At 53.1% G+C, this 18,661-nt stretch overlaps 5 protein-coding genes across 5 annotated transcripts; all 5 read right to left on the reverse strand.

Annotated features, from left to right (window-relative positions):
• Positions 1-695: 695 nt before the first annotated feature.
• On the reverse strand, positions 696-2,901 carry PG985_007281 (MFS transporter; the record flags this gene model as incomplete). The annotated part of the gene is made up of 10 exons (XM_066827050.1): positions 696-901; positions 1,006-1,144; positions 1,232-1,510; positions 1,587-1,930; positions 1,998-2,046; positions 2,107-2,211; positions 2,270-2,345; positions 2,397-2,422; positions 2,484-2,559; positions 2,636-2,901. 10 exons carry the CDS (start codon positions 2,899-2,901, stop codon positions 696-698), a joined length of 1,566 nt encoding a protein of 521 aa, XP_066684725.1.
• Positions 2,902-6,489: 3,588 nt separating this feature from the next.
• PG985_007282 (cmp deaminase) lies at positions 6,490-7,142 on the reverse strand (the record flags this gene model as incomplete). The annotated part of the gene is made up of 2 exons (XM_066827051.1): positions 6,490-6,717; positions 6,843-7,142. 2 exons carry the CDS (start codon positions 7,140-7,142, stop codon positions 6,490-6,492), a joined length of 528 nt encoding a protein of 175 aa, XP_066684726.1.
• A 679-nt stretch (positions 7,143-7,821) lies between these two features.
• Positions 7,822-8,997, reverse strand: PG985_007283 (mRNA-capping enzyme subunit alpha; the record flags this gene model as incomplete). The annotated part of the gene is made up of 1 exon (XM_066827052.1): positions 7,822-8,997. The coding sequence occupies one exon, from the start codon at positions 8,995-8,997 to the stop codon at positions 7,822-7,824; it is 1,176 nt and encodes a 391-aa protein (XP_066684727.1).
• A 653-nt stretch (positions 8,998-9,650) lies between these two features.
• On the reverse strand, positions 9,651-11,218 carry PG985_007284 (uncharacterized protein; the record flags this gene model as incomplete). The annotated part of the gene is made up of 3 exons (XM_066827053.1): positions 9,651-10,652; positions 10,727-10,804; positions 10,904-11,218. The coding sequence occupies 3 exons, from the start codon at positions 11,216-11,218 to the stop codon at positions 9,651-9,653; spliced, it is 1,395 nt and encodes a 464-aa protein (XP_066684728.1).
• Positions 11,219-14,281: 3,063 nt separating this feature from the next.
• PG985_007285 (secreted lipase) lies at positions 14,282-15,478 on the reverse strand (the record flags this gene model as incomplete). The annotated part of the gene is made up of 1 exon (XM_066827054.1): positions 14,282-15,478. One exon carries the CDS (start codon positions 15,476-15,478, stop codon positions 14,282-14,284), a length of 1,197 nt encoding a protein of 398 aa, XP_066684729.1.
• Between the last annotated feature and the right edge of the window lie 3,183 nt (positions 15,479-18,661).

Raw genomic sequence — 18,661 nt, forward strand, 5'->3', positions numbered from 1 at the left:
TGCAACAACGACAACCGACCTCCCCGCCTTCGTCAAACCAGCAGAGCTCAGTGACGACACCAGCACTAACATATACTCCGCCGGCAACTTCTGCTGAGAGAGTCGTCTTCATATTCTGCATGGTCTGCTTCCGGATGACCGAGACGATGTCGAGGCTGGCGGTCGTCTACGTCCTGCTCCATGTGGGTGCCGAGAAGTCATCGACGCGTCCGCCGACGAGGCTGCACATGCGCATCACCGGGCCAAGCAGGCCGGACATATCTATAGCCTGGCACAAAATCGACAAGTAACCTGGACAGGCAGTCTGCTCGCCAGCATATGAGGACTACTGATCGGCGGTCACATTTCCAAGAGTGGGAATATGATATGGGGTTCAACTGAGCCCTATCATGGGAAGTGGAATACTGCGCTGGCGTCACTGTTCCTCATGCGAAAACGAGGCCACACAAACGACGGCACGCAAGGATGGAGAATGAAATATGAGAGGAGGGTACTATACCCAACGCATTACCCTACAGTTGGCCTATGTCTTGTGGGATATATACAGATGATACATGGCAGATAAATTACTACTACCATTGTAACCAAGTCTCTTCCAGTCCCCCCTGGCCCGGAGATCTCAACTGAGGACCGCCCAACCTTTATACAATTTCTGAATAAGTAGTTACCAATTAGGAAGGCAGTATAATACACTACTACACCGCGAACCTGAACCCGCGGGCAGCCGCCTCGCCTGGCAAAGCGTTGATGGCACCCTCGACGAAAACACCCTGATCGAGTTTCCTGTTCAGTCGCACGAGCATGAACCGCAGTACCACCGCGGCCACGACCGCCATAAACGAGGTGGCGCAGTTGACTGACATGGCAATGACGTAGCCCGGAGCCGCGCTCTTCGGATACACTGAAAGAGGCGAGAACATGATCAGCAAGTCTTTTCTATTTTCATGGGCCTCTCTTGCCTCTTGGAGAAAGGAAGTCAGAGTCCCGAAAAGGGGTAGCACGTACTGTAGGAGGCGTAGATCGAAGAGCTGTTCGAGACGGCATTGATGAAAGCCAAGGCAGCGGCTCTCTTGGCCGGTGGCCGGGGCAGAGTGTTGCTGATCCAGGCCAAGGCGACGACGAAAGCGCTGTATACGCTGGGGACCTGTTGATAACAAACAACATCTTGTTAGCATATATGCGCCGCAACAACATAAAACCAACAAACGCATCCACGAGGAAAACCACATACCATCAGCATCATGGACAGGTACCGCGGGCCGAGAGACGTGGTCGTGGCAGCAATGATGTTGGCGGCCATGTTGACGACGAGGGGCAAGGCAATATGCCAGAACCGCTCGCCGGTGCGATCGGCGTGCCAGGCGTTGATCATGGAGGCGATGACCGTGAGGACGTAGGGCGGGGCCGTCAGCAGGAGCGACACCACGTTGTTGTAGCCCAGGGTGGATACGACGGTCGGGAAGAAGTTGGTGACGGAGCCGCTCGCAACGATGCCGAATAGGAGCACAAGCTGCAGTGGAGTCAGTCAGTCAGTACAGATGTTCTCTCTTTCCCGTCGTCTCCTTTCCTTCATAGATGTAACGTACCAAAACATAGGTTTTGACATCCGCAAACGCCTGCTTGGCGCCGCGCCAAAAGGTCTGCTGCTCGCTGTCGACCCAGTCGTCCTCACCGATGTCTTCCTCGAGGCGCCAGACGGCGAGGGCCTTCTCCTCCTCGCTCAGCCAGCTCGTCGTGCGCGGGAAGTTGGGCAGGAGCGGGAAGGCGAGGAAGGCGATGAAGATGGTGGCCGCGCCCTCGATGATGAAGAGCCAGCGCCACGCGCTCAGACCCCGGGTCCCGTCCATGTTGCCTGTGATGCCGGCCGATATCAGGCCCGAGAAGGCGCCGGAGATGAGGGCGCCGGAGTACAGGAAGGCGGTGCGGAGGCCTGGAGGCGGGGAATAGGTCAGCCGGGTTGACTCGGTAAAAAGGAGCTGTCTGATCGAGTCGCTTACCTAGCTCCTTTCTGGTGTACCAACAACTCAGGTAGTAAAGACATCCCGGCTATAGGTTGTCAGTATACCAAGTCCCCAATTTCTTGTTGCTACTGATATGGTGTCTTACAAAGTAAGCAGCCTCAATGAAACCCAAGAAGAAGCGAATTGCCAGTAAGCCGCCAAAATTCTTGGCCTCGGCAGTGACGGTTGAAATGACGCCCCAAATGATCATCTAAATTGTGTTTGTCAGTCTTACAGCAGCGACTCGGGTCTTCTTCATGTTGACTCACACAAACTGGCAGATATAGTGCGGGTTTGCCGATCTTGTTAAGAAGCAAGTTGGACGGGATCTGCATTAGAAGATAACTGCAGTAGAGTCAATACCGAGGGCCCAACAGAGAATTTATCGGCACCTACCCGACGAATAGAATGCTGACAGTGGTCTTGGGATGAATAGTTAGCCAGCCAGCTCCGCCACCTCCAGAGGATGTCTCATTAGCGTACCTGGAACTGTGTCGAGTCTTCGGGCATGTTCAGGTCTCTTTCGATATGGGCAAGCTTCGCGGCCGCGATGTTATTCCTATAGTATTAGGGACAATTATCTTAGCCGTCTCTTCTTGGAGGAAATTCTGGGGTTTCAATGCGCGCGTACTTACCGGTCAATATAGTTCATGATATACATCAAGACTATCATGGGCAGCAGGCGCCAGTCGATCTTCCGGACCAAGTGCTTCTCCAGATCTGCGCGCTGCTCCGCCGACATCATCGCGATGATGGCCGGCGGCTGCAACAACCGCCTCTGCGCGGCCTCGAGGCTCGTCTTGGCGCCGATCGCCGGGATTGGCGTCTTGTGGTCGCCATGGTACTCGTTGGACGAGGTATGCTCGACCTCGATTTTCTGGTCTGCCGGATCCAACGACATAGTGGTAGGCAGCAATTTGGGTGCAATGTATGTATATATATAATCGGTGTGTCACTTAGGAGCTTGAGGAGATCGACGGGGAGGAATCGGAAAGAAGAACGATAGCCAACAGCAGGAACCGGCTTATTTCACACGAAGTGCGAACAGTGGACACACGATTTGAACGAGTTTCACACTACCCACTCTCATTCTCCTCGGCTGGCGATAAATTCTGCGAAGGATCCGTTCTCCACGCCGCTGTGTAGGTAGGAGCAAGCAGCAGCCCTTATCTACTTGCCAACCTGCATAGAGCAAGCACGCCCGCTCTTATATGCGATGTGACCTTGTTGACTGCCATCCCGGCCGCAACTGCAGCGATGCGGCAGGGTGGCGGATGCGAATGCCATGCCGTGGCATATCGCATAACTGCTAGGCAGCACGCAGCTCCTCCTCCCCGAACACCCGTCATTGTGAGCTCTGCTGCGTATACGTAATGACTGGGCAGACGCGGGCCAATACGTACCGATAGGAAGCGGCGACCTCCTCGCTCCTTAGTAAACCATTGGCTGCGGTTAATACTGTACGACCATTGATTGAGAGTCTGAAACTGCTCCAGTAGGACGCCAGAGATACCCTAAGTCACCTAGCACAAGTGGCTTTATCCCCGCGTTCTTATTTGCGGGGACGGTCTGGGGGGGGGAAAGGGGGGGAGGGGGGTTATGCGGGGACGGCTTTTTCTTGGCTGTCTATAATGTTCGCTATTGAACAGGGGGTGGTGGATGGGGATGATGATCCTTCGAAAAAATAATTGTCACAGAACACTGTTCTCGGTCCTTCTTTTTCTTCTGACATTAGCTCTTCCCCCAACTTTGCTTCCGATTGAAGAAGGAGCTGCCAACTGCCACAGTGGTGAATCACGCCTCGAGCTCGGGTCGCCGGAGTGTGGTTTAGGAGAGGTGCAACGGCAGGTATGCATGCAGGGTTGCAGTATATACGTATGTCAGTATCGCTGCAGATTTTCCAGCCGTACGCGGGTCTCCCGCAGGACAGTGGACGACCCCGACCAAGGTACATATCTTTGTGGAAGAGCACACCATCTCTCTCGCCTTGATTCTCGGAAGGATTCCATACAGAGCTGAAAAGACGGTAGTCGTACATTCAAGCTCTTTTCCGGCAATGATTGGCGCTGTTAGTGAGAGCTTGGAAGAAAAAGGCACTACTCGCAGTAGGACTATTCTCCCCGCGATTATGACTCGCGCCAATGCCCGTTGCCGCCCCTCTAAACGTGAGGAGCCCCGTCTCGGGGTGGTGGTGGATGCCAATACCGCCCCCCAGGCGATCCAACCTTGTCTATTGCCCGCACATTTTCCTGGAAGCCGCCGGACTTGTTCCCGGTTTCTCTCAGCTAGTAGCAGCAAGTATGTGTTGAATCGTGGGCATGCCGCATTTCCCGGTTCTCTGCCAGCCGCCTCTCACAGATCCGGCGTTAGTGGCATTGATTAAGAAATGGTGATACACGGGACAATGTCAATTTACTTGGCCGGCGGCCGGTTCTGGAATTGTTACTACAAGTGGGTTTGATGACATTGCACAGTAGACCAGACCAGGTTAGCTTTCTGACAATATGGGATGACACTATTTCCAGGAAAGAGAGGTTTATTTGCGGCGGATGCCACATATGCATTGTGTCAGTGAACACCAGTCTCTCAACGAGCCGATTTCTGCCCGAGTCACCTCACGAGAAACATTAAGCATATACAATCTCCATCGTGGCGAGCTCCAGTCCTCATGATAGGCCAAGGACTTGACATATTTCGAGTCTCGTCTTCAACTGTCTGACTCGTCAGTATTGAGAGCGGACATGCTCATTCAAGCGGCTAACGACGGCCTCAGTGGAAGAATGAGAAGCTTACGGCGTGGCCAAAAGCTTTGCAAGTTTCTGTATAACTGACGAATCGGCCCTTATGATTACTGATCCAACATAGTGTGTCTAGGCCTTTAGTGTGTAGTCACACTGCATTCAGATCTGGAGCAGTCCATGATGTCTCATCATCCGCGAGCCCTGACTTTCCAGTGTGCACCACTGAAGGAATGACAGGATCGAAGAGCAAACAATGAGAATATGTGATAATGGTTTGATTTCAGACGTCGTCGCCCATAATATCGACAAGTTCCATGGCTCGCCATTACCGTGATAGGTACATACATTACCCAGAATGGCTGTACCCTCGGATACCAATATGATTGGCAGACCAAACCACAGCATCATACCCTCAAATCCACAGCTGAAATCATCAGCTTGTTCAGAAACTTCCTTATCCCGTGGTCTCATCTGCGTTACGCCGACCAGCTTCGTAGCTTCCTAGGCACCTCCTAGCATTCTAGAGACACAGACCCAGCAGCGGCAAGAGTCCGCTGGGAGAGTTGACGAGCCTAGGATATACATTGACTCCAGTCCTTTGTGTTGTTGAACTGTTCTAGGTCTCCAAGAATACGTTCTATCGGCCAATGCATGTCCGGGCGATATATCATCTGGGGGTATGCATATTCCTCGTTGAGAATGCAGATTCTCCGAGGCGATCGCCCAAAATCAAAACCTGAAGGCGCGAAGGCGTTCCATGTAAATGCGTTGTGGCGATGGTTTTGCCAGATCCTTATCACTCCCATGTGAGTATCCTGGCCCCTACACAACTGTTTGATGCACGAGATAATATGGCCGATCCAGTAAAACGGGTTGCGTAACTCGGCAATGCGGTTGGTCAAGACCCAAGGATGATGATGCGTAGCTCCAGGTTCAGGTATATCCATCGAGATTATATCCTTGACCGGGTTCGCGTAGATATATCCTCTATGTTCTCCCCAGATGTCGTAGTCCATCAAGGTAGCGGTGCCCTTACAGAAAGGCTCGCCTTGATCGCTGCAAGAGATGAAGCAGTACAAGCCCACATTCTGGCGACTCGGGGATTCATATTGTCGAGTGGCCCTAACCTTCACCCGCACGTTGTAGTAGGACAGGGCAGCTTTACGGCTGTCTGTGCTGATGCTGAGGAAAGGTGACGTCGGGATATTTGTGGTAAGGTCGGTGTCGGCATATATATGACCTAAGGCAATGTATCGTCTGCAGCTTGCTTTCTCGATGGCATGTTCCCACTTTGAACTCACGTCAATGGACATTAGGACAGTCACAGCTTCATGCAACTCAGATGCCGGACGATATGACCAAGAGATATGGGTTGACTTACAATCTGTAAACGCAGCTCCAGAGGGAGCCTTGCGAAGTTGGCGAAGGTAGACATCGCGTCAGAGCTGGTAAAGGGGCTGATAGGGCTGGGACACAGCTCCAAGAGAGGAGTTGATAATGTTTGACAGCCGAAGGAGTTGATCAGATCATTGTTGCATTTCGCCGTTATATAATCGGCTAGGTCTGATGCCTTACTAAACCAAACGCCCTGGCAACAGTCCTAAGACCGCTCGGGGTGACAGGACAAATCCCTGGACGTGAAGGCATCAACTGCAACGGCCAGGCCGCAAAGAGCAGCCCAGACCTACATAATCTACTGAGTTGACCAGGCAGCTCGCTCTCAGGCATCACTAGACATCCAACAGCTCCTAGCCCGAGGAACCCCTTGTCGTGCTCCAGTACTTGTCACTCTCCTCCACCACGATCTTCCCCTCCGCCTCCAGCGGCCCAATCACTTCGATATCCTTCTGCGGACACCCCTTCAAAACGTCTCTCGTATGCCAGTCCATGGTGAAATTCTCTTTATTCCCAGGCCCGGTCAACTCATACAACTGGTCATTGCTGCCGGCGAACACAATCCGACCAATGTGCGCCCACTATTATGTTTCTGTCATCAGTCCTGTATCCCATCACGCTCCAAACACCCCAGAAAGCAGAACTAGAAAGGCAAACCCACATAGATAGTCGCCGTACACATCCCGCAAGGCTCCCACGTACTAACCAACGTGCAGCGCCAAAGGAACGCCTTGTCATAATGGCAGTACGCGAGGCGCGCCAGGGAGCTCTCGGCGTGGTTGACCTGGTCGACGGACTGGTGCGACAGCAGCACGGTCTCGTTGTCGGGCGCCAGCAGCACGGCGGCGAACGGCCGCTTCCCGAACGTCACGGCGCGGCGCTGCACCGCCAGGGCCGCCTCGACGCTCGCCGCGAGCTGCGGGGGCGTCATCGGGGTCCGCGCCGGGAAGAGGGAGGGGAGCAGGGCGGCGCCGTCGGTCTTGGAAGGCATGTCGTTGGAGGACATGGTTATGTGCAGGCTCAAATTTCCATCCAGTTATCATCCGTTCTCATTATGCATGTCAAAGCCGGGCAACAAATGCGTTTACATCCGGGACCACTATTTTTATGATTTGGAGATAACAGACATTCCTAGTGATGGAAGTCGGACCCTGCCGAGTCTATATGAGCGTGTGCAAATCAAATCAAATCAAAGAAACCGCCCCCAAATGAAATTCGAGGTGTTTGAGTTATTTATAATTACCAATTGAGTTGACATATGCTAGAAAGCCATTGCTCTACAATACAAGCAGAGCAGCCTCCTCTCCTATCCATATTCTAACAGATGGAATAGCCTATCACTAGGAACGCCGACAGTGGAATAGCTTATGATCGCATAGCCGACGGCAACCGGCAGTAACTGCGTTGCCTCCGAGGCATCCGGTATAAACATCTGGTATCAACATCTAGAGTAGTCAAGTGGTTAGTGACTGTTTGTGCACATGTGATACCATGGCACCTGGTAGCACTTAACAGCAAAGTCAAAGGTTTGATTATGGGAAATTTCATTGCTTGCCACTGTCATAGCTGCTTATTCCATTAAAGCATAAATCAGACGCGTTGTCCTGGATATCATGTCCCGCCAAAAAACGCCATGCACTGATGTATCCACTGATGCTATTAAATACAGATCATTCCCTTCCTTCCTATCCTCGGCGTTGCTGTGCCTGCTGCCGCTCCTTCCAGGCGTCTCGGATACCCTTGGCTGCGGCCAGGAGCTCCTCCTTGGTCACACCATCCTCGATGCTGTCCAGGACCGACTTGATAACCGAAATATGGTTGCCGTTGGGCTTGTCGTCTCGGAAACGGTAGAACCGCCACCGCTTCTGCTCGTCCATGTAGGCCTCGACGATGCGCTCGTCCAGCGGCTCGTTCAGCCCCTTGAGCTCCTCCCATTCCTCCTCCGTCATATACATCTCGCCGAAGGGTCGGTAGGACTCGGGGCCGTTGCCGCCGTGGTAGGCCAGGATCTGAATCTGGGGCACCTCGTGGAAGAGCTTATAGGGCTCGGTCCATCCCTCCGCGATGTCCTCCTCGTCGGGCTGCATAGTGGGCCAATCGAGCTTCCAGCGGAAATCAACCGTGTTTTCGTCGGCGGCCTTCCACTTCAGGATGTGAGGGTCGGTGCCGGGTTTGTACTCGCTGCCGAGGCAGGTGAAAATGAGGCCGTCGTTGCCGTGCTTGAGCTTCGCGATAACCTCGCGGAACATCATCTCGATACCGTAGGCGACCTGCATCTCCTTCATGCCCAAGAAGAAGGCCTGGAACGGCTTCTCGGTCGGGTATTTCTTGTATAGAGCCTTGTAGGGGTTGTAAATCCATTCCTTGAAGTAGCCCAGGCGCTTTGGCAGCTCGCGCGACATGAGGTTCTGCCCATCGAGCGCGAGGCAATCGAACACGAGGTAGACCGGCTCCTTCTGACCATTGCCGATATCGTCCATCACCAGCTCGCCGTCGAGGATGGTGTTCTGGTGGAAGGTCTCCTCGCCCTTGGTGGTCGGGATGTGGGTGCTGCCGCTGGTGACGTACCAGTAGTCGTTGCGGCGGTCGATCATGAAGTGCGCCTCGTCGCCGGTGATCGGGTGGACGTTGAGATAGAGGAGGTATCGTATGCCATCCGACTTCTCGCAGACGTAGTAGTCCTTGGAGCGCAGCTCCTTCAGGTGGTGTCGCGCGAAACTGACGGGCTGCGCGCCCGGGAAGTCCCAGCGTTCGCGTCCCAGCAGGCGCTGCACATCTTGCCGTAAGCTGGCCGCCTCCTCGTTGGAAAGCTTATTGCCGGGGGCATCGATGCTCCGAATAGGTCCGCTTTCGGAGGCCATGGTGAATCGCAGGGAATGAGGGCTTCACCAGCCTGTGATATTTTTTGATGGATGGAGGATGGAGGTGGAGCTGGGTTCTGGAGCAAGCTGCAAGCTTAAATCGCCAACTGAGCGAGTACCAGTTGTTATGCACCTAATACTACAGTGGGGCGCCGACCTACCAATGCATTCAGTGGTAATTCAGGCACCTGCATTGAATGGTCGCCAATCCGTTGCTTGCATTCATCCACTGAATGTTTGCTGTTAGTCCAATATATGGAGTACTGTTAAGTACTGACAGTAGGTGTGTTTATGGGATAATACATGTAGCAGCCGTGGGAGAATTGGCTGTCAACGGAATAACTGGCAGCGGCTACCACGCGGTAATAGCGTGTTGCAACCACGGTGATTCCATACTTATACAATTATTGAATGATCACATCGTGTAAGGTTAGCAATATACTTCCTTTCTCTATCGATCATACATCCTCACTAAAGCAGAATAAACGCAAACAGGTTGGTTCACCAAGCCTCCCTTTGTATCAGTGAGGCCACAGCATAAAGGCAACCAACAGAATAATGGTCGAAATGTATATAAATGGGGTATATATCCGCTAAGATGTGTATCTCGTAACAAAGGAATGGAAATAGCAGTCTTCTGCTGCCGTATGCTTCTAATGGTCGTCCTCCAGACCAGTTACAAATCGTTTATCATAACCCTTGGCCGGCCTGGCCTCCCCTGCCTCCGTCAGAGCCGGGCTCGCGGTCGAGTATCGCACATTGTATTCGTGCGTCGTGAATATCTTCATCTCCATGGGCGCTCCCCCGGCCCCTTCCCCTGTCGAGTCGTCGTTTTTGGGGCGCAGTATCTCCTCGGCCGACTCGGAATATTTGTGTTTTGGCAGCGTGGACAGTGTGGTGCCCGTCACGTCGTCGTCGTCCCGTCCCGTCTTGATCATGGTGCCGTGGCCATACGAGCGGCTGCTGTCTTGTTTTGCGTAGTCTCTCTCGTTGATGTTGTTGTAGCTGTTGTTGTTATGGCGCGAACGCTCCGAGCGGCCGCGTCCACCCACGCGTGTGACGGCGTCCCGCCAGGCGCCGGCCAAGCAGGCGTCCAGGATGGGGAGGTTGATGGTGATGATGCCGATGGCGACGTCGAGGGAGGTCCAGATGAGGAGTTCGGCGTAGTCCCAGGTGATGTCGCCTGAGAAGTCGCCACGAATGAGGCGCATAAGGCCGCAGAGGACGGCGATGGTGCCGCTGGCCCAGATAATGAAGAGGCGCGTCTTTTTGGCTCGGTCCATGTGGACGTTCCACAGAATAATGACGGGGGATGCCAACAGCATCACCCCCTGCACCACGTGCGTGATGTTGAAGAACTGGCCCTGGACCTCCTCAAGGTAGCACACAGAGGGCTTCTCGAGCCGGCCGCTGTAATACCGGTCCCACTGCGCCTGGAAGGGCGAACAGGAGAGAACATCCCAGAAGACGGCGAGGCCGATGTAGACGACGAGGGTGAATATGAAGAAATCGCAGAACCAGCGCCAAAATCTGGAAATGTTTTGCGCGAGGCGTCGTATGAACAAGGCGAGCGACAGTTTGACGAAGCCAACGGTCAAATAGAACATCCACCTGTCAATGGTTCCGTAGTAGTTGAAGGTATTATAATCCTCATACTGTACCCCCAAAACTGTCAGCTAAAAGAACCATAGCCATACTCCATCGTTGTTGCTCGTAAATTACAACGTACCGTGGCGTCCCATATGTGCTTCCCGCCGCCCCTGAGAACCATCTGTAGTTGACATACAGTGTAAGTCAAGCCGAAAGCCTGATAGGTAGGGAAGATATCAAGTTAGCTTCATTTTCCCAGAAAAGCAAAATCAACAGAAATAAAAACACAGCACATTGCTTTGTTAAGTGAACGTACAGCCGCAGCAATGCTTGCCCAATCATCCGCGCCAAATCGCAGCTGCGTCATGGAGACCCGGAGAGCCAGCCTCGATACCGTAGCCACCGTGATGGCGACTATGATGATGATGAGGCCGGCGATGATGCCGGGTTGCTTCGACGTATATTCATAGCCGGGGTGCGGCGGCTGGGCGGCTAGGACGTAGCCCATGGCGGGATCGGCGTCATCGAGGCGAGCGCCGCGGAGGAAGCCCTTCACGATATAGTAGTCTCGTTCGGTGTTGGGCGGCTGGCCTACGAAGGCAGATGGGCCATCTTGGAAGATCATCGACATGGTCGTTGCCGCGACCCTCGGCCAGTACCGAAACCCAAAACTCTAATCCCGCTCTTGTCTGTTTAAACGATGGTTATGTCCTTTTTCGGGGGATGTCGCCATCGATCCTCCACAAGGAGGAAGGACCGCAGATCACTATAAAAAGTTGTGATCTATCACCATCCGCCTTCATCCAGATGGGTTAGGCCGTGGGGTAAAAGAGAGTCAAAGCAAGCAGTCAGTTAGAAATGAAAGTAATAGTAATAAACGGATGACATAAAACTCCCAACCCAGTAGGAACACCAGGGGTCTACTACTCAGGGAAGCGTTGGTGGCCGATCCTCCTGATATAACAAAGACTGGGGGCCAACATCGCTCGCGCTCGCAAGCTTGGCCGGTAGTGTAATAGCCAGCGCGCTCTTCATTACCGAAGGGTCCCAGGTACCCAGAGAGCATGGCAGTGCCTGAATAGCTGACTCGACCGATCTGAGACGGGCGGTCACGATGTCTCGGGGGATTTATCTGGAGCAGAAACTGGAGCACGAGAGGCGGACAGGGTGCGGCTCGCTAGGCTCGTCATGCCATGCCATGCACGCCGCTGCAGGTGATGTACATGTGTCCATCGATCTTCCAAGCCCCATCTCAGCCGTGCTGGGGGACCACTCCCTCCTGGTTCTAACATGAGAGTGCCGGAGCAGAACGGAGGATGATTGCCCCACAAGGTATGGGACATCTTCGAGTGGCTAGCTATTCGTTGCTGACGACTGTGGCCCTCCTGCAAGGTTACGAGCTGATCCTGCTCTCCTACCGTGACTATACTGGGATAGACGAGCTGGGTGAACTCGGAGACTCGCTAACGCCATGATTGGGTGGAGCGGGAAATGCCAAGGACGCCCTTGTAGGGTTTCGTTTCTTTAGGGAAGAACCCTGTACAGATCTTGGGTGGCATTTGTTCTGGAACAACCAGAAAGAAAAAGTTGATCGGGCAACATCCAACAGGCGCCACAGCATCACCTCGCCTGGCGATTCGTCCGATGCGGCACGCAATAATAACATGGTCATGGTTCGCGTGGCATCGTGGCTCCAGGAGCGGCAAGGTCAGACCTCGCTCCAGGCCTGCTGTGCTAATTTTAAAGTTCACATTAATCAAGTGCCGTGGCTGAAAATTGGATTCACTTTTTTTTTCTTGTTCTTGGTTACCTATTTTTGCGCTGCCGCGCGCCGACCGGCAGTTGGTCTTCAATACATATAATAACGATAATCCCGCTGGCGCGTCTCCAACCGCATTGATGTTATGCAGGACATGATGCGCAGATCTGCAAGCGCACAAAGTGCCAGGTTATTGGGTCGTCCGCGGTTGGGGCATCGCAATAGGGCGAATTGGGTCGCTCGCGACTGACGATCACTGCCCATTTGACAGTTTTATCCCACTGTAAAGGGTCGTTTTCGGATACGGGACGAGATAGTCTAGGTATTAGGTAATGTACGTAGCATCGCATCGAAGAAAATAAACTCATGTCGTATTATCTGAATTCCAAAACCTGTCGATGCGCGGCAGCCACCTTTGCCACGAGAAACAGCATGAACATGCCAGGGTTGGGATCTTCTGGATTGAGTGACACTGACACAATGTCACCGCTGCGATGAAACTCTCGGTCAGGGTTCGTTGGGAGAAAAGGGCTGCCAGCTGCGGTTCTGTTATTTTACTCTAGACATTTAAATCTACCTCCTAACTTCCAAGTGCCACACGGCAGGTAAAAATATCCTCCAGTCTGAGTGGGAAGGCGCTTCCTGTCTTTCGATGGTAATTGTTAGCGCATCCGTGTAATCTCTTTTTTCTCCTCCCCGGGCATATGCCGCTACGATGCCTGCGCAAGTCTCTTCACCTCAACGATCGAGGCACGAGGCTTACTACTGTATGTAGGTCACATCGTCCCCAGAACTTAATGGGGCATCACGGTAGCAAGAGACGCTTACCACGCATTTATAAATTTGACCGAAGCCAGTGAATTCGATGGAAAAATCGTGTTTTCCCGAGCTTTTATCACTCAACTCGGCAGATACCTGCAAGTACCCTTGTGAGTCGAAATGCGGGTCTAGATCGAATGGAACCCTCTGTGCCTGGCCAGAAACCCGCGATGATATGAAAAGGGTCAGCGGCACGTAATGATTTAGGCCGCGTGTTTTTCCTGGGGGCTATTTGCCAGAGACTACAAATGGAGGGAGGACCAGTTCAGGATAACTCCTTTCTCCAACAGCAGGGCTTTCGACTTTTCTTTGGGCTTACTAGGGATGATTTAATTTTGGGTATGTCCAGAGTTGGGGCCTTTGGTGAAGGGGGCCATCGGCCCCTAGGGATACACCATGATGCTAGCTCGAGGCGCCGTCGCACGGAAGCCCGTGTAACCCGCGCACGAGGCGGGCCGCCTAAGTTTAGTTTCATGGCAAATGGGCAGAAATTTCTACGAACGCCAGCTGTGCTACATTTTTGTGTAGGGTGTGTGGGAGCAAACACGACCAACCTGCCAACGGGCCGCGCCTCATGACGACGCGCGCAGGTTTGTCCGTCTGCTGCAATCGATACATGCAAACATCGCACTCGTCATTGTTGTTGCCGTACGATTCATTGCCATATGGCATATGCAGGAACACGTGGGGGATCAGATCAGACACATGCTTGGTGGTGATGCATTCCCGAACCCAGTCTGGGCGCGTTCAGGACCGCGCTGTTACGGACGGGCGGGATGTTATGGTTTCGACGACTGCTTTGTCTTAGCCGGCCCCCGACCTCCTTGCGAGCAAAGCATCTATCTAGTGTTAACCTGCAAGTGTGCATGATGAATTCGCGCATACTGACTCTCGGGGCTATCCTGGTGTTTCCGGAGGAAGATCAGATGCGCACTACTACCTTGGCGAGGCGGGACAAGACAGTGACAGGTATTTCTGTCCTTAGCCTGTTTTGTACACGTGAATCTTATTATCTCGTACGTGTAGTATATGTATGTACGGCATCCAAGTCTATTATAAGTCATAGGGCTTAGATGCGGCATGCAATTAGTGCCGATTGGCCATCTAGCTTAGACATTACAGCTTCTTCGCGTCCTGCTTTTTGATCCAGTCCTCAACCACCGCGGCAATGTCCATGTTATTCTTTTCCAGGTGCCCAAAGTGGCCGTTGCCGTGGATGCCCACATCGGCGAGCTTGATCCAGTCCGGGTTGCCGCCGGCCTGTTTCAGGAACTCGATCACGCAGTGATCGTACGTGGCGTGGACGCTGGCCTCTCCCGTCGTGCAGAGGTACGGCACGCTGGCGATCTTGGGCAGCTTGCGGGCCGGCTCGGCCTGCAGGTGGCAGTTGCGCAGGGCCAGCGTGTCCTCGCCGACCACCTCGACCTTGAGCTCGGAGGGGTCAGACACGGGCGGCTCGTAGTCGAGACGCGTGTTGGCGAGACCCCAGGGGCGCGCGGCAAAACCCGAGTCGAGCGTCAAGCCGTAGTTCCAGAACGGCTGCGTCGAGTGTTCCAGGTTGATGTTGCCGGCCACCAGCTCGGGGCAGTCGTTCGAGACGAGGATCGGGTACTGGGCGCCCGAGGAGTGGGAGATGAGGTACGAGGCGCCGACCATCGATAGCATGTTGCAGATAGAGGCGCGCATCGCGTTCTCGCCCGCCTCCAGGCTCGTGGTGTAGGGGACGGTGGCGTGGGCGAAGGCCTCGAAGATGGGGTCGCCGACTTGGCCGCTGCTCGGCCATTGGGTGTGCAGCGTCGCCTGCGGGTAGCTGGGCGCGAGTTCCGGCGCGGAGAAGCCGCCTTGGACGATTTGCACCGTGGTGCCGTTCGCCAGCGCGAAGTCGGTGGTGTCCTGCTGGGCAGAGCGTCCCGTGGCGATCTGGTCCACGAGGTAGACCATGTACCCCTTCGCGAGGAAGTACGAGGCGAACCCCTTTCGGTTGTCGGGGGTGTTGAGCCAGGTCACCGCCGAGTTGGCGCCTCCGTGGAAGAAGACGAGGGGATGAGGCTGCTTGACGCCGCAGGTAGGGGTCAGCTTCTCGACGTAGACCTGGTCCGCGAGGATGTTTCCACCGCCGCTGGAGACCGAGCGGCCGCCGACGTAGAAGACATCACGGAAGTACTTGGTCTCGGACGACCGGCACTTGGGGCTGATGGCATTCACACCGGTGCAGTCTATGGAGGAGCCTTCCGCCGCTGCTACCGGTGGTACTACATGCGCACTAACAGCGCCCGCGAGGCCGAGAGCAGAGACGACCGTATGATAACGCATTGTGCCGTTGGGTTCGATGAGTACCGCTTCGAAGGGCAAAATCCCTGGCGTAGAGTACGATCGGTTCAAAAGAGTGACGATGAGTTAGGCAATGAGTTGGTTGATCAATAAAAGAGAGGCAGACGGAAATCTCAACGTCTATAAGTTCGCCAGTCGCCACTTAACCCGAGAGCGGTGGTTCCCACGTGCGGCGGTGCGTATCTAGATCTTTGTATCGCAGAGGGGCCAGGCCTGCCTCACCTTCTGCATCGCGAAGCAATGCAATTTGGGCATTCTCGTAGGTAGGGATTCATGCCCTCGTATAGTGGGCAACCTTGCCGGGGTGAGCTGTTCGCCATCGGCGAGACTGTCCACAACGGGGCCTAGCCTGTAGGCGTTGCGATGGGTCCTTGCTGGACGAGCAAATTAGTAGTAGCATCTCCGTACAGGGCACACCTAGCCTATATGCCTTTTCTGTTGGCGTCAGGCTTCAGAAAGCTTCAGAAACCATGGTGTAGACGACATTGATCAATTTGAGGCTCAAGCAGCGAGACGGGATGAAGAGTTGGAAACAATGCGCCGTGAGGCCGTTCCAGAAGCTTTCCACCTCCAGCCCGTCCGTCTGAGGGAGCTTGGGCGGTGTTGCCCAATAAACGGCGTTATGCTGACATGGACCCCTGAAACTTGGCTCGATACCCAGGCCGGTGCGGGGCAGCCGTCAGCCGTTAGTGGGGACCATCTCATCTACGGACGATGGATCAATGATCATGGTACGATTCTACCTTGCTCCGCAGCCCGCAGTCTATTAGTTGCACTGTCAAGCCGCCCTTGCCAAACATGCTGCCTTTGCAGATGAGGTTGCCCGATACGGGTAGGTATCCTAGACCAATGCATGGACATCGTCGACTCTGCGCGTGCCGCCCTGATGGCAAGTTCCGCTTCACACAGCCTGTATACCAGGGCATGAAATTGCTGCGAGGCTCAAGCAATAAAGACTATCAAGGTTTTCCCCGAGGGCCTTTTTGGTGGAATCGACCGAACATGAGAGAGGAATCGGATGCAATCATTGCTCGGCTCCGGTGGTTGAGTACAGGAGTCGATGTGAACAAAAGGACCATTGCCATGAACGGGGCAATCAAAGCATAGTTTGGAGGCCGTACTTGTTAGCGAATGCCCTCAGCCAAATAACGCCGCAGGTTTTATTTCCAGCATACCCATGCTGGCGATTGTGCTGTTAATCGATATTGACATATATACAATGAGCCCAATTTCAGCCAGTCTAAGATATTGTAGGCTTTCTATCGAATGTTCCGGGTCAAGTCATAGCAGTCTCTTGAGAACATCTACGAGATCACAGGGGGCAGTAGATTGTGTGCGTCAAGCAGGACCAGGTCTGAGCCAGAGTTGGCCTGTACTTGATGATTTGATGTTGCCTAAAGTAGAGACTGGCTTGATTCTCTTTCCCAGGGCCTTTGACAACGGATCTCCAGGCTTCAGCTTCTGGTAGTTTTGTCGCATTCGCACTGAGATTAGGTCTTTAGCTCGCAATGCGTCATGTGTCAAATACTCGGTATACCATGTAACTAAACCGCTCGAAGTTGACATAACATGGACTTTAGGTACAGAATAAAGTTGATAGGCTAAGAGGCTTGGTTGAATCGAACCGATAGCTGGACCTAAAGTCCATACCAAATAATGTAGTCACTTACACTCCGAGAAATGATTTCAGTCATGCGAAAATAGTAATGGAACACAATTGCATTTCGAAGAGTTATTTAAAGTCTCGATGAAATATTGTTGATTTTTAATATAGAGCATAGATAGAGTATATGACTACTTGGAGAGAAGCTTATATACTAAAGACGGACATCGAAGATTGATGTTTCCTGAAGAGAATAGCTGCCGCTACCATCTGTGCAATCCTTTTTTGATCCTCTAGATACATGCAAGTGAGATTTGGTATTCGTACGAGCGAATACCAAACACTGAAACAGGTATGAAGATTGTGTAATAAAGGAAATTTTGATTCCATATGGTTGATCTCATCAAGGCAGCTGGTAGCCGACGGTTGGGACTTGATGTCGACAGCCGCCAACTTCTAGCAGGTTGGAGTGGTGAGATACCGGCGGACAAGTTTGCCAAGACTTCGGTCAAGGGTCTGACGCCGGGAAAACACGACGCGTTGACTTGAGCCGAGACACTCTTTTACAAGCATACCCAAATGTGAGTGTATGGTCCTTAGAGAACTTCTTAATTCCAATATGAAGGAGATGTACAGTTAGCTGTATTAATTGATGGCAAAAAAGAAAGTGAATGCATGGGGCCATGAACATATAGCTGCAATGTTTGCTCCATGTGCCTGCTAAGGCTGGTTGGATTAAATGCTGTGCAAAGTGTATCAATTACTGTAATTGTAGTACTAAGGGGATTAGCTCGTGAGTGTATTGATGCGATTCGCATTATCGTATGTGAGAAACCTGTTCTTCTGTGACATGCAATACGGACGATGCAGCAATCAGTGTGTGTGAGCGAGAAAAAAAATAACGATCAATATGTATGCATGGCTTGGTCTATGTGTAGTACTCCTAAAATGAAGCTCTCACGAACACAGCAAGAGCTGATTCATGAATATGCAGTGACATAGCTTTTGAAGCTTGGGCCATTAGGTAGGGGAAGCTAGAGCTGGCTGGGACTAAGTTGATCGCGTAAAGCAACGGAAGTCGGTCGTCTGGCCCCTACTTACCAGACAGCTCCAGCTATTGGACCAACAACGCGTGGACCAATGATCCCGTCTCAATCGACCCGAGACGCCAATCGAGAGTCGCGTAGTACACCTTTCCATCTCGTCAAATCATCACCCAACGCCTGATGCGCCGCTGTCTCTAGACTCATTAACCCTTTGGTATCGCAAATCCCAACTGTGCCAGCCGTTTCCCAAGCATCCTTTATTCGCTTTCGCAAGCATTTGCGCAAAGAAATTGATACATGCACCACCTTTTTCTGCATGCTTTGACCCAGCAACACCGACTTGCAGGCGGCTAAGTTGTGTCGGGGCTGTCACGTCCCGCCTCGGATTTTCCCTCGACGCCTCCCCACGCACCAACCAAGACACGGCTCCTCTACCATCGCCCACACTAGAGATTCACGCTCATCATCCACCACGCGACCCAGTCGCCCCAACCCACGATCAAGCCAACCAACACG

This window comes from Apiospora marii, assembly GCF_038362585.1.
Source record: "Apiospora marii strain CBS 49790 chromosome Unknown utg000004l_segment0_segment1, whole genome shotgun sequence".
NCBI classification, from domain to species: Eukaryota; Fungi; Ascomycota; class Sordariomycetes; order Amphisphaeriales; family Apiosporaceae; genus Apiospora; species Apiospora marii.